The following is a 12649-nucleotide window of genomic DNA, read 5'->3' as shown; positions in this document are numbered from 1 at the left end:
CAACTGAACAAAGGGTGGGCTCCAAAACAAAGAAAAACCAGAGATGGAGGGTGAATAGGTGCTTGGTAGGCATAGTATCAAATGCTTATCACACCTTTCCAGCCCTGCAAATCCATATACTTTATTTTCCTGTCCAACCTGTTTAAAATTGGTTTAAAAAATGTAAAGAATCTTTAATTAAATTAATTTAATTGGGAGGAAAAAGGTGAACTAGTTAGGGGGACTAGGAAGTTGGGCATAAGGCAGACGTGAACCACCCCCCAGGGGAACTATGAGGCCTGACAATGCAGATTTGTGAGATCACAGAAAGGCTCTATGTATGTATCTTGGATTGTGAAAGTTCTTAGTCACCATGTTTCAGGTTTTTGGGAACCTCAGCTGTTTGGGAACCCAAGGCAAATGTTTTTCTGCTTGTTAAAGGAGTGCTACCCTCAGATATTCCAGGGAAAGACTCCCAATTAAAGCATTGTTCAATAAAAATTACAGTCTCAAGAAACACCCGTACTTCCCTCTCTACATGAAGTGGCATCGTCATTAGTAACATCAGTCCTGATCCTGTGTTAGGGCGTCTGCAGCTGCCAGCTTCTTGTGCACTTGCTCCTATCCAACAGTACAGGTCAATCCTCTACAGAACAGTTTAGGTTTCTATACCTTGGTGACCAAACTATTTGCTCAAGAACACTCTGGAAACTTATTAAAATCTGCCCCACTCTATAAATTGATTTTTAATATATGAGAAAGTGGGGTTCACTAAATCTTTAGCAGTGACTCCAGTTGTTCTTGCAGAACAGTATCTCTCTGGGAAGGAAGTATGCAAAAATTAAGTATATGGATAAACTGTCAAACCCTGCTTCAAATGAAGATAAGTGGTGCTTCCTTCTAAGTTATCATCTGAACTTTCAATGTGATATAGCACACTTGAGCTTCCTAAGGTAATAAAACACTCATCACTTGCCAAATTCATTGTCCTTGTATAATTTCCAAGGTAGTAGCATTTATTTCTAGTGACGGACTTGAAAGTAGACTTTGAGAAACACTGAATGGTTGTGGAGAGACAAGGAAGAAGGAAAGAAGTGTGAAGAGAGACACCGAGAGTCCAGCTAAATATGTCAGGTGACAGAAGCCATCTGGGGGACACAACAAATATACATACGGTAGATCAGCTGAGGAAGACCATGAAATCGAAAGCAGGCAGGCAATGTCAGAGCATCAGTGGAGCAACTAGATTCAAAATTATGCATTTGGTTGGCTAAGACAAATCACAGTTTTTACAGAAATTGAGAAGACCAAAGATGTAGCTTAACAGGACCTGGATGAATGAACGGCATGCTTGAGACTTGGCTGTTAAGATGGGTTCTTTGGATGCCCACTCTTCTCAGATTTTTCTCCCTTCTTTCCTTTCCCTCTTTCCCTTTTCTAGCTCTTGTAAACACCGTCTAATACTCAGGAAAGCCAGTCTCTTTTTGTTACTATGTGTGTGTGCGTGTGCGTGTGCACATGCTGTTAAGCAGAGATCAGAGGCCAGCAGCTGGAAGCCAAGGATGGCACTAAGGTAGGTCATCCCGGCTTTCTGCCAGCTCTTTCTCTCAATGGCTCCACTGGTCTCCTTTCAATGCCCTAAATGTTTTCTTAGAATTTTAATTCTTTACCGAAATCATGCTAATAGGAACCCACTTCTAGCTGCTTAACCCCAGTTGCTTTCTCTACTACTCTTCGAACCCATTTTAGGATCAGTACATTCTGTTACCATCACTTCAAGGACACTCTGTGTTGTCTTTAATTAGCACCTTCCTTCAGCCAGTGTCTTCATTTGCTGAGGCACTAAACTTTTCTGAGACTTTAATTCCTACTTTCTAATGTCCAACTTGAAGGAAAAATGTTTTAGTACAGAATTGGAGGTTAAATGGCAAGACAGGACATCCTTGAGCCCTACTTACACTTAAAGCATTTGATAAAATCGAAAGGGCTCAGCCTCTTCTGAACTCTCTGGCAGCCAATTTCCTGTCTTTTGTGGTGGCATTTCCCAACATTAGACATCTCTTAAGTTTCAGGACTACACTATTTTTCCACCTTCACTCCACTGTCCCTCCCCAGTCTAAAACCCATAGTATATATGTAAACTTCTTTTCTCAATTGTTTGATTAAAGCTCTGATAACTTCCTTTGAGATATCTGGGATAGTAACTACTGTAAAGTGGGTGTCTGTTGCAAGGTTCAAAGAACCTCAGCTGAAAGACCTTAGAGAACCTATGTCACTTCCAGTCTACCCCAGCAAAGAAATTAAAGTACAATATCCTTCTTATGGGCTGGTGTGATACTCAAGTAACATCCTATAGAGCTCTATGTGAGCAAAGCCGCCTGTGCACCTTGTTCACTATTTAATTAAGTGCCTGATGCAGTCAACCGCAAGCAGAGTGATTCAATCAGTTCAACCTGCAGAGCAACAGCTTCTAGCACAGTGCTACACTCAACTAAAAGCAGCTAATACTGTCAATATCTTCCCTTTGCCACAATTGCCAGTCTCACTATATATCCTCTATATTAATTTCCATCTGCAGATATGGTCTAACAATCACAGTATGGCATGTGGCAATTTGCTTTATCTCATTTTAAGTAAGTCTGAAGAGACAAGGGTCTGAAAACAAAACAAAAATTCCACAAACTTTCTCTCAATACCATTTTGGGGAATACATGGTTAAGAGTAAAATATTAGCATAGGGATAGAGAACAATAAGTTATCACGGGAAGCCAACATAACCATAAAGAATGGCATTACTATACTTAATATAAGGTCTAGTGTGAGCTTCTCCATCCAGAATGCACCTCTGGCTCTTGAGGATGCGTGAGGTTTACCTGCTGCTGGGTACACCTATCTCTAAGGACCCTTAGGTAGGATTTTAGTTCTAATCCAACCTGGGCAACACATCAAGGCCATTTCAGTAGTTTTATAAAACCATTCTAAAATTGAAAGAGTAAAGACAAAAGATGTCAAGTGATCACAGTGAGCAGAAACCAAATGACAGTGACTAGACTTAGATCCCACCAGCATACTTTGTGACAGTAGATTCATACTAATGAAGATGGAGTTGATTAAATGATGTAGCAAATCTTCATTTGAAGTCTTTGGAAAAGTATGTTGCACAGTTGGCTTAACTTGGAAGAGTACTTGCTTTTAGTATGTTTGATTGGAACATGCCTTTAATCTCAGCACTTGGGATGCAGAGGCAGTCATGTCTATCAGTCTCAGGATAGCCAGAGCTACAAAAAGATACACACCACCCCTAAAGATTGGCAGTCTGTAGACATTTGTAAAACAAACAAACAAAAAACAAACAAAGGGGTGTGTGTGGTTAGGTGTTGAGGAAAGGTGTGAAGATAATGCAATCTGATAAGGGGTATTTGTTCTCAACATGAATTCAAGAGTAGACTGGGGTAAAGAGGAAGACAGTTACAAAAGCTTGAATTAAAAGCCTCAAAGTAATCAGGGAAGGTTATGGAGCTCAGATACAGCTGGAGTCCAAATTGAATAATGTGTTACTCAAGCCTGGTGTATGGTCTCCCCTGTAAATCCCAGCACCTGGAAGGCCCAGGCAGGAGGATAAGTTCAAGATCATCATTAATACACGGCAAGTCTGCACTACAAGAGACTCTACACCATACACCAATAATCACCTAGCTTTGTGACTACCTAAGAAAACCCCTCCTGCTCTCTTTTTTGGCCCTATATGGATGGATATTAATCCCTCAACTATGAAACACCGGCTAGCCTGTAACTCAGAGCGTGCTTCCCGAGTCTTGAGATTAAAAATGTATGTCACTACGCCTGGCTAAACTTTTGATAACCTATATTAACTTCCCACATCGGTGAAAATAGGTCAGTAAAAATAAAACTGCCGTTACACCAAGACATGATTTGGGAAAGGCCTTGTTTGCAAGCTAAGAGGAGGGAGGCATTCGCTCTACGCCGAGATACGGGTTGCTAGGGCGGTTCCAAACGCAAGCAGACGCTGCTGCAGCACACTTCTTAAGAGGTCGAGCTTGACGCCTGGGATCGGGTAAGGCGAGAATCTGCCTTGGCGGCTTCGGCTACGGCTGCGGCCACCAACAGGCCCTCGACGTCTGTCGGTCCGAACGCTGGGTCGCGCTGGTGGCCGAGGTCCTGGCTGATTCCGATCAAGCCTAGTAACCAGGAAGCTATCTCCGGAGACCATCGCCCAAGCCATGGCCGACGGGTTGAGATCTGCTTGGGAGGATCGGTGGGCCATCCTGTTGGCTTGATCGCCGGCGGACAGCGACACCGAGTTCTGGGCCATCTTCAAACACCGCCTGCGGTGTTTGCTAGACGCACGTCGATCTAACTCGGCCCTCGGCAGCGCCGCAGATCACTCCAACCCGCGACGGACACAACCGTTACCGACCCCAGCCGCCATTTTTCGTGCGACGGCGGAAGGAGCGGCCGCCGGAAACGGGCGCTTGTCCTGCGCGCATGCGTAGCTTGTCTGCGCTTGCGCACGACGGGCGTTTACGTCGTGACGTCTGAACGAGAGGACGCGAGTGTTTTCTGAGAGTGCGCAGTAGGGTCGGTCGGCCGCGAGCAGGCACCCTAGGCCAAAGACTGGAACGGTGCGAAGATGGGGGCGGCGGCCGCAGAGGCCGACCGCACTCTGTTCGTGGGTAACCTGGAGACGAAGGTGACGGAGGAGCTCCTCTTCGAGCTGTTCCACCAGGTAAGGGGCGGGCGCGGTCCTAGGGAGCCGTGACATTCACGGGCCCGGCTATGGAGCGGAGCACGCCAGGCCGGAATTCCGGAGTGTTCGGGCCAAAAGTGACGTCTGATGATGGGGATATCTGCGTCTCCACTCCGGTGAAGTCCGGGGATCCGAGGTGGAACCTCAATATTGCTTTCCCTTTTCCTGCGTACCTCGCCTTCCCTTTGAGTTAATTGGTCTTTGCTTCGTCGCACAGGTTTTGTTTCCGATTCTATTTCCGCTTAACTTTCGTGTGAAATTGGAGATGTTTAAGTTTTTTAAAAAACTCCATAAATATAACATAGGAAAGCAGGACTGATATGTTTACCAGAAAAGTGCGAATAATGCTACCTATCCTGTACCTTCTTGCTTTATGACTCAATAGCTGGTTATATTTGATTGATAGGTACGGAAGGTTTTTGTTTTCCCCGAAGAAAATCCACTTTGCCTTGTAAAATGTTCGTTTCCACGCATTGGGGAAGTGATAGCTGTTGGTTGCTTTGTTAAGACATCACACAGTCATGTGAGATGTAGACTTTATGTTGTACTTTTTATTCTTTGTCAGTATTATAAATAATGTAGTTAAAAAAAACTTTCCCCAAATATTCACGGTTTCAGTCGGAACTAGAATTGTTATTTTTACTAAAGGGAAATAGATGTCCAGCCCTTGTCAGGACGTTTTGTTTTTGATGAGGTCTTGATTATTATATACCTTTTGCTTAAAACTTGTGTTCTCTTCTTTATAGTATTTGAGACAGAGAGACAGTCTCTATAGCCTTGGTAGTCCTGGAACTCCGAGGCTGACTTTGAGCTGGTCCTCCTGCCTGCATCTCTTGACATCTGACAATACAGGCATGTGCCACCATGACAGGCTTGCATTCTCCTTTATTTCTGAAATTTAAATGTTTTCTTAAAGTTGCCTTGTTTAAGTTCTGAATATTTTTCCTTGCAGGCTGGGCCAGTAATAAAGGTGAAAATCCCAAAAGATAAAGATGGCAAATTGAAGCAGTTTGCATTCGTGAATTTCAAACACGAAGTGTCTGTTCCCTATGCCATGAATCTTCTCAATGGAATCAAACTTTTCGGGAGGCCTATCAAAATTCAGTTTAGATCAGGTAATGGCTCAGGTATGGTGGTAGTAGGGAGAGGGTTTTTGGTTTCTTTTGTTTTCAATTTACTATTCCAGGTTTTTTTGTTGTTGTTGTTTGTTTTGTTTTGTTTTGTTTTGTTTGTTTTTGAGATAGGGTTTCTCTGTGTAGTCCTGGCTGTCCCGGAACTCACTCTGTAGGCCAGGCTGGCCTTGAACTCAGAAATCTGCCTGCCTCTGCCTCCCAAGTGCTGGGATTAAAGGCATGCTCCACCACCGCCCGGCTTTTTTTTTTTTTTTTTTTTTTTTTTTTTTGATTGGGTTTTGGGTATTCTAGGCTAGCTTCAGATTATATATATGAATATATATACATGTATATAATATATATTGAACTCTTGATCCTCTGGGTGTACCTCCCAAGTGCTAGATTTCTAGGTATCAACTCCATACCAGACTTCTGTTTTAAAGATTGGGAGTAGGGAGTTAATGACGATGAAAATATTTTAAATTTTGCTATTTCCCCTGGCTGTTTCTGTGTTAAGTAGCATCATGTTTGAAATGCTGTCTTTTGCATTATGTACTTAAGAAGCTGAAGCAGTGCATAGCAATTTGAGTTTACTTTGGGGGGAGTTGGTGTTGCTTTGAAGCTATTTACTTCTTTTGGAGTAATTTAGATTGGAGGAAATATTGCAAATTGTTGTTGGGCTTTTTGGTTTTCAATTAGAACTTTGGAAATTACTTCATTTTAGGAAGTAGTCACGCCTCTCAGGATGCCAGTATGTCACATCCCCAGCATCATGTCGGAAACTTAAGCCCTACCTCCACATCTCCTAACAGGTACTGTTTCTCATTCACTATTACAGTCATTGATCAGTAAGTTTCTGAGGTAAAGACCTTAGAATGCACCAGTGAATGGCTTCCTTCATAATGGTTCTGCTGTTTTGCTGCTGGTTGCGCTAAATTAATGGAATGGTTGTTTTCGAAGGAGACTGGAGGCAGATAGGTTATGTGGTTCTTTTGCACTAAATTAAGCACAACTTTTATATATACATTTGTAACATGCATAATCATGTCCTACTCACATCACATGGATGGAATTGAAATGAAAAAGTTATTTATCACAATGGTACTGTACTATACTCCCTTCCCCCAAAGTTTTAAAGTTTCCAATTAACTCTATAGTAACTTTATCACTGCTTATTGTTTCTCTCTTGCTTTTTAAGATCACCAAGTGACCACTGGGCTGACCTAAGAGAACTGGAGTGTAGATATCTGCCTCTGCCAATTGAGTCTTTAGATTAATTTCTCTGATCTGTTCTTTGCAAGGAAACAAAGATGAATAAAATGATCTCTGAAATCCCTGTAGCTATTGAAGATTAGAGACAGTACCATATTTAACTAAGTCAATTTGTTTGCTTTCAGTGCTGATATATACACACAGTTTTTTGGTTTTGTTTGTAAATTCTGTAGAGCCATAATATGCCCATCCATAAAAAGCTTTCACTTAAGAATTGAACCCACACCTGTCATGTATTGATTACCTCATCAGCTCCTTTCCAGGTATTATCTTGATTACTTTTTGAAGCAACCGTATGAAGTAGGATTTACTTACCTCTACTTTTGGTGCTTCAGAAAGTATGGAGTGGAGGTGAACTTTCCCAAATCTGAACTGCTTGTAAGTAGCGTGTAGAGACAAACCAAGGTGGTATGATCAAGCTACGGTACGATATGCTGCCAAGTGGATGGAGCTTCAAATGTAGATGAAGACATGTCCCTGTGACCACCTATTCACGTCTATAATTAGTTCACAAGACGGGAAGTAGAAAATGCTTTGAAAGAATTTTAACAGCAGGAGATGATGCAGATGGATGAGGAACTGAAAAAAAGCCAGTGCAGTGAGGACAGTGGGGAAGTTTGAGGCCATGCACAAAGGCTGAGTCATCGTCTAGGGCTACAATCAAGGTTGTCCTAAAGAGGAGGAAAGCATTATGTAAGAGAGTGATAAGAAGTTCCTGGTTTAGAGTTACTTGGTTACAGTGGGGAAGAGTAAGGATGCATTAGAAGGGACAATAGTCAAAGACCAATTAGAACTATAGGCAGTAACCTTCTGGAGCTGTTGGACCAAGGCTGGTTTGGATGAAGGCATTGCCAAGGCTGGAGAGTATTGGATGGCTGCTGTGAAGGAGCTCAAAAGCAATCGTACAAATACATTGTCCTTTTTTGCCAGCTAAAATTAATTAGTGGTGTTTAAACACTTAACACTAAGTTGGTACACAAAGATGTCTTCAGCCATTTTCACATAACATAGTCAAAGGTGTCCTATAGGGTTTCTTGGGAGGGTGGAGGAGATATACTAGCTACACGTGTAGCTTTAGTCATAGGCTAGAGTAGATCATTTTAATACTCTGGCATAAAGTAAACTGTACTTTTTGCCCTTCATATTATCTGGACACAGTCTTCTCTGAGACACTCCTCCCCCACAGAAACTACAGGAGAACCCTTATTTTTCTTACCTTCCAGTAGTCTAATCAACACCAAGAGAATGAAATCCATGGTTGTTTGTCTAGACCTTTACACTTTAATGACTCAGAAACACCTACTTAATTGCTCCAGTTTTAAAAAGGAAAGTTTATAGTTTCTATACTCTGTTTATAGCTAGGTAATAAAATCTGTCTGAATAATTGCACTAATTAGCTTGAGGACCAATGCATCTTTTTTCTAAAAGTCAAGTAAATGCTTTAGATGTGTGCTGGCTATGTTGTCTTTGTGCCTGCCATCATATCGGTTAAGAGGAAAGCCATGCTGTCTTCCCAGAAGACGTCATGTTATGGAGCTGTATTTGGCTCCTAGGCTCCTAGTTTGCTTTCCCTACACTAGCCTTTCCCACAGTTGGGGCTGTTCTGCCTCCAGGTAATCATACTCTTTTAACTTTAAATGCCTCCTTTTCAGAAAGACTGTCCCTGATCAGCCAACTTAAATTGAATGTCTTGTCTTTCTTCCAGCTTTCCCCATCATGTAGCACATACAAGCCGTGGTTATCCTAATTATTTTCACCAGCGAGAAGCAGCTGGCTGGTGGTGTTTGCTGGATCCTGAGCATTCTTGGTTTGTCTTTGCAGCTATGAAAGGACAGTGGGTAACGTGACTCCGCCGGCACAGATGGTCCAGAGGTCCTTTTCATCTCCAGAAGATTATCAGCGGCAAGCAGTGGTAGGCAGATCCTCACTGCCCCCCAGTTTAGTTGCTAAGACAAAGTCACACTTGGGTTAAAGTGATCCCGTTGTATCAGATAACTTTTCACGTCTCAGTCAGTTTTAGTACTTACATTCTTTAGGCATAAGTTAACTTTTTTTAAGTTCTTAATACTTTGTTGAATATTTAGACTAGTGTGATGATTACAGTCTTAGTAACTTAACATCCATCTTCTAGACCAACTTTCTTGAAGTGTTTTTTGTAGTATCATGAGACCTAGCCTAAAACCTAAATCAGATGTCTTTTGTTCTTTTCTTTTCTTTTCTTTTCTTAGGCAGGTTTTCATTATATAGCTCTGGCTATCCTGAGGCTCTGTGTAGACCAGGCTACCCTTAAACTCAGAGAGATCTGCTTACCTTTGCCTCCAGCTTTTATCAACCTTTAGCGGTTTCTAAGATGCGCACCCTATTTCTGCTGCTGTGGCGCTAGTTCCTTTTGTTAAAGACATTGTCTTAGCACTCAGAGGTCATATGCCACCTTCATAAAGCTGTTCCTAATGCTAGGGAGTATCTAGTTTTTTATGTGTTTGTTACAGCGACTCACAGGATAGTCATTCAGAGTGATAGCTTTAATTGTATTCTTGGAAGAAAGCAGTATTTATGTCTAAATATCTGTAAGTAGACACTCAAGGTGGACAAAACTATGGTATTGGGCCACATTTAATTATGTTCAGCTTGGGATGCATCTGGGCAAGGGTGATTTTGATTGTCCTTTATTCCATAAATGTGTATATATTGGCTTTGTAATCAAGAGGTACTTAAGAGTTAATATTTCTTTTTTTTTTTTTTCTTCCCTTAGATGAACAGTGCTTTCAGACAGATGTCATATGTTGGGAAATTTGGTTCTCCACATGCAGATCAGTTGGGATTTTCACCATCAGTTCAACCACATGGTCATACCTTTAACCAGTCTTCCAGCTCCCAGTGGCGCCAAGATGCACTGTCATCCCAGCGTAAAAGACAGAATTCTCACCCCTACCTAGCAGATAGACACTATAGCCGTGAGCAGCGCTACTCTGATCATGGGTCTGATTATCATTACAGAGGAGGCCGAGAGGATTTCTACTATGATGACAGGAGTCATGATGGCTGGAGCCATGACTACGATAACAGAAGGGACAGTAGTAGAGGTGGGAAGTGGCCCTCATCCCGACACTAACAAGCATTCCAAGGACACTGTTTATAGGGCCATTTTAGGTCCTTTTAATTAAGTTGTTGCAGAAATATTTCTAAAAGCTGTACAGAGTAATCCCACGATTTTCCACCTGTCTTTGAAAAAAATTTTTTAAAACCTTGTAACAGTTTGATAGAGAACTGAGAACTGCGGCTCCTCGTGTGCTACATTAATTACCTAACCTCAGGGGTCTGAAGAGGAAGGTCCATACAAAAGAATGTCACCATTCTGGTCATTTCAGACGTTCTCAGAAAAATGAACTGTATAGATTGGTTGTATTATAAAGCAAATATTTTAATTATCTCACCTTTTGTGATGCAAAAAATGTCTTGGTAATGAATCAGTTTGGTGTCTAGAATAGGAAACATCTAAGTTGGTAGTCTGAAATGGCTGTCTGCATTTTGTTAATAAATGAGAAAATAGAACTTCTCAGTCATCCGTTTATTAATAGTTTATTTAAAACAGTTTATTGGCTTTGTTTGGAGATAAATCCTATTTCCTAACTCAGAATTTAAGTACAAATTCTGTGGTATGCTCTTGAATTTTATCACAATTGAACATACATTATAAATCTTTACTAGTTCATTCTAAGAACTTTAAAATTCTTTCATTAAATCATATTTGATCTATGACTAGTCACTCAGGAAGTTAAATATAATGTATATTTTTACATAAAATGACAGTGTTGATGAAAATTCTGTTTAGAGTGATGTTAATACATAGAGAAAATGGCAAAATGTTTCACTGCAAGGATTGTAAGTTTGAAATTTTGTTTAACAAAACTTTTGTGTTTCAAGATCCTGTTGCTCTTTCACTGCAAAATCGTTTCTAAGAATTCATTTCCTGAAAACTGTGGATACTCTGTATACCACAGCATTTATACTGTTTTCCTTTTACTATATTAAATATGAAAAAAGAGAATGTGTCCCTTTATTTTGGCATCACTGACATCAAGGGCATCTGAGCTAGTGTGCTGTTAATCATGTCAGTTCACACTTTTGAGTAAGGTTGCCCATCTTCTGTAGATTTGCCTTGATGCATGACTAGACTGCTGTCAACATAGAGTGTGCTATAGAGCTCAGTGTGCGTTCATTAGTTCCTTTATTTGCTTTCTGTACCCAGATGTTTTACATGTCCAGGCTCTGTGCTTACATTAAAGTTCCATTAAATAGTCATCATCAGTTGAATTTTTGACTATGTGATTGAACTCAGTCTCCAGGCCCCTTCTCTCCCAGGAGGTTCAGATTAATAAGCATCTCAGAGTCCCAGCCATGTAATCATGTGGTTTACTTTGCATCCTGGCCTCATCCCATCCAGTCACCTTAGTAGTTTTCAGGGCTTACCATTTGAAGATGATAATGAAGATACTCTTACAACTTGAGGAATTCCTAGAACTTAAGCTTTTCCTCAGAGTTAAGAACAAAGGGCCAAATTCTTTACCATTCAGTACCAACTCTAAATAGAAGCTACTATAGGAGGAAAATTCTGGAAACCATCATTCTACCTTAGCTAAGCTGAGATAGCACAAAGCTACTGTGGCACCATTGAATACCTTGTCAAGAAAATAATGCTAGGCAGCTTTCCCAAGTCTTGCTTATTAGTGCTCTCCCACCACTAACATGTAGACAACTTCCAGTGCTATTATCTTTCTCTTGGACTTTAGTTTTGGGGCACTACAATTTACAACATTCTGTCTTCAAAAAGTTGAACACAAAGAAGCGGGGAAGGCTCAGCAAGCTCCTGGGATAGGGAGTTGACAGAAATGGGAGAGCCTGCTTAGAGGATACGGTGTAATTTTGTTTTCCATTGCTGTGATGATTGGACAAAAGTAGGCAGAAAGGTTTTAGCTCACAATTTCAAGTTGCAGTCTATCATTGTAAGGAGGTCAAGGTAGAAGGAACTTGAAGCAGTCACGTTATATTCACAGTCGGGCACTTCTCTGTTCCTACATAAACCACAATTACTTGCCTAAGGAATGGTGTCACCCATTGTGGACAGGTCTTCCCACTTAATGTAATCTATATAGTTCATTAAAAACCTCCATGGCCTACCCTGATCTAAACAATCCTTCATTGAGATTTCCTTCTGAGCTGAATCTGAGGTTGATAAACAGTGGTGCTAGAGAGATGACTCAGTTGTTAATATGTGCTGCCCTTCAGAGGGTCAGAGATTTGGTCCCCAAGAATTATATTGGGCAGCTCACAACCATCTGTAATTGCAGCTCTTGGTGTCAATGGGAACCCACATACATTTGGCACACACATACACATACAATACCAGTAAATAAAAAAATCTTAAGAACAACCTTGTAACTGTAAGGAGACACTGTAGTATCTGATCAAGTTCTCAGTACAAAGATTTATTGTGCCAGAGGGACGAAGGGCAGGGAAT

At 41.2% G+C, this 12649-nt stretch overlaps 2 protein-coding genes across 5 annotated transcripts; one reads left to right on the top strand and one right to left on the bottom strand.

Moving 5' to 3' along the window:
- Positions 1–3908: 3908 nt before the first annotated feature.
- On the bottom strand, positions 3909–4312 carry C26H11orf71 (chromosome 26 C11orf71 homolog). The gene has a single exon (XM_076925069.1). It carries the CDS (start codon positions 4310–4312, stop codon positions 3959–3961), a length of 354 nt encoding a protein of 117 aa, XP_076781184.1. The 3' UTR covers positions 3909–3958.
- Positions 4313–4575: 263 nt separating this feature from the next.
- Positions 4576–11445, top strand: Rbm7 (RNA binding motif protein 7). Of its 4 annotated transcripts, none has more exons than XM_076925066.1 (6): positions 4576–4726; positions 5494–5599; positions 5700–5862; positions 6584–6671; positions 8953–9043; positions 9884–11445. In XM_076925066.1, exons 3-6 carry the CDS (start codon positions 5802–5804, stop codon positions 10241–10243), a joined length of 600 nt encoding a protein of 199 aa, XP_076781181.1. In that variant the 5' UTR covers positions 4576–4726; positions 5494–5599; positions 5700–5801; the 3' UTR covers positions 10244–11445. The 4 variants fall into 4 exon arrangements, with proteins under 4 accessions (XP_076781181.1, XP_076781180.1, XP_076781183.1 ...); XM_076925067.1 differs by lacking the exon at positions 4576–4726 and adding an exon at positions 4824–4964; XM_076925065.1 differs by lacking the exon at positions 5494–5599 and having other exon boundaries at positions 4581–4726.
- Positions 11446–12649: the final 1204 nt, after the last annotated feature.

Source organism: Arvicanthis niloticus, chromosome 26, assembly GCF_011762505.2.
Source record: "Arvicanthis niloticus isolate mArvNil1 chromosome 26, mArvNil1.pat.X, whole genome shotgun sequence".
Taxonomy (NCBI): Eukaryota; Metazoa; Chordata; class Mammalia; order Rodentia; family Muridae; genus Arvicanthis; species Arvicanthis niloticus.
The sequence above is the reverse complement of the archived record's forward strand: the minus strand, read 5'-3'. Positions and strand labels throughout refer to the sequence as shown.

Excerpts from the sequence above, each read along its gene's own strand:
- C26H11orf71 (XM_076925069.1), bottom strand. The coding sequence starts at position 4,312 with ATGGCCCAGAACTCGGTGTCGCTGTCCGCCGGCGATCAAGCCAACAGG.
- Rbm7 (XM_076925065.1), top strand. The coding sequence starts at position 4,631 with ATGGGGGCGGCGGCCGCAGAGGCCGACCGCACTCTGTTCGTGGGTAAC. Across the intron at positions 5,863-6,583 it reads CAAAATTCAGTTTAGATCAG|GAAGTAGTCACGCCTCTCAG; the intron begins GTAATGGCTCAG and ends ACTTCATTTTAG. Across the intron at positions 6,672-8,952 it reads ACCTCCACATCTCCTAACAG|CTATGAAAGGACAGTGGGTA; the intron begins GTACTGTTTCTC and ends TTGTCTTTGCAG.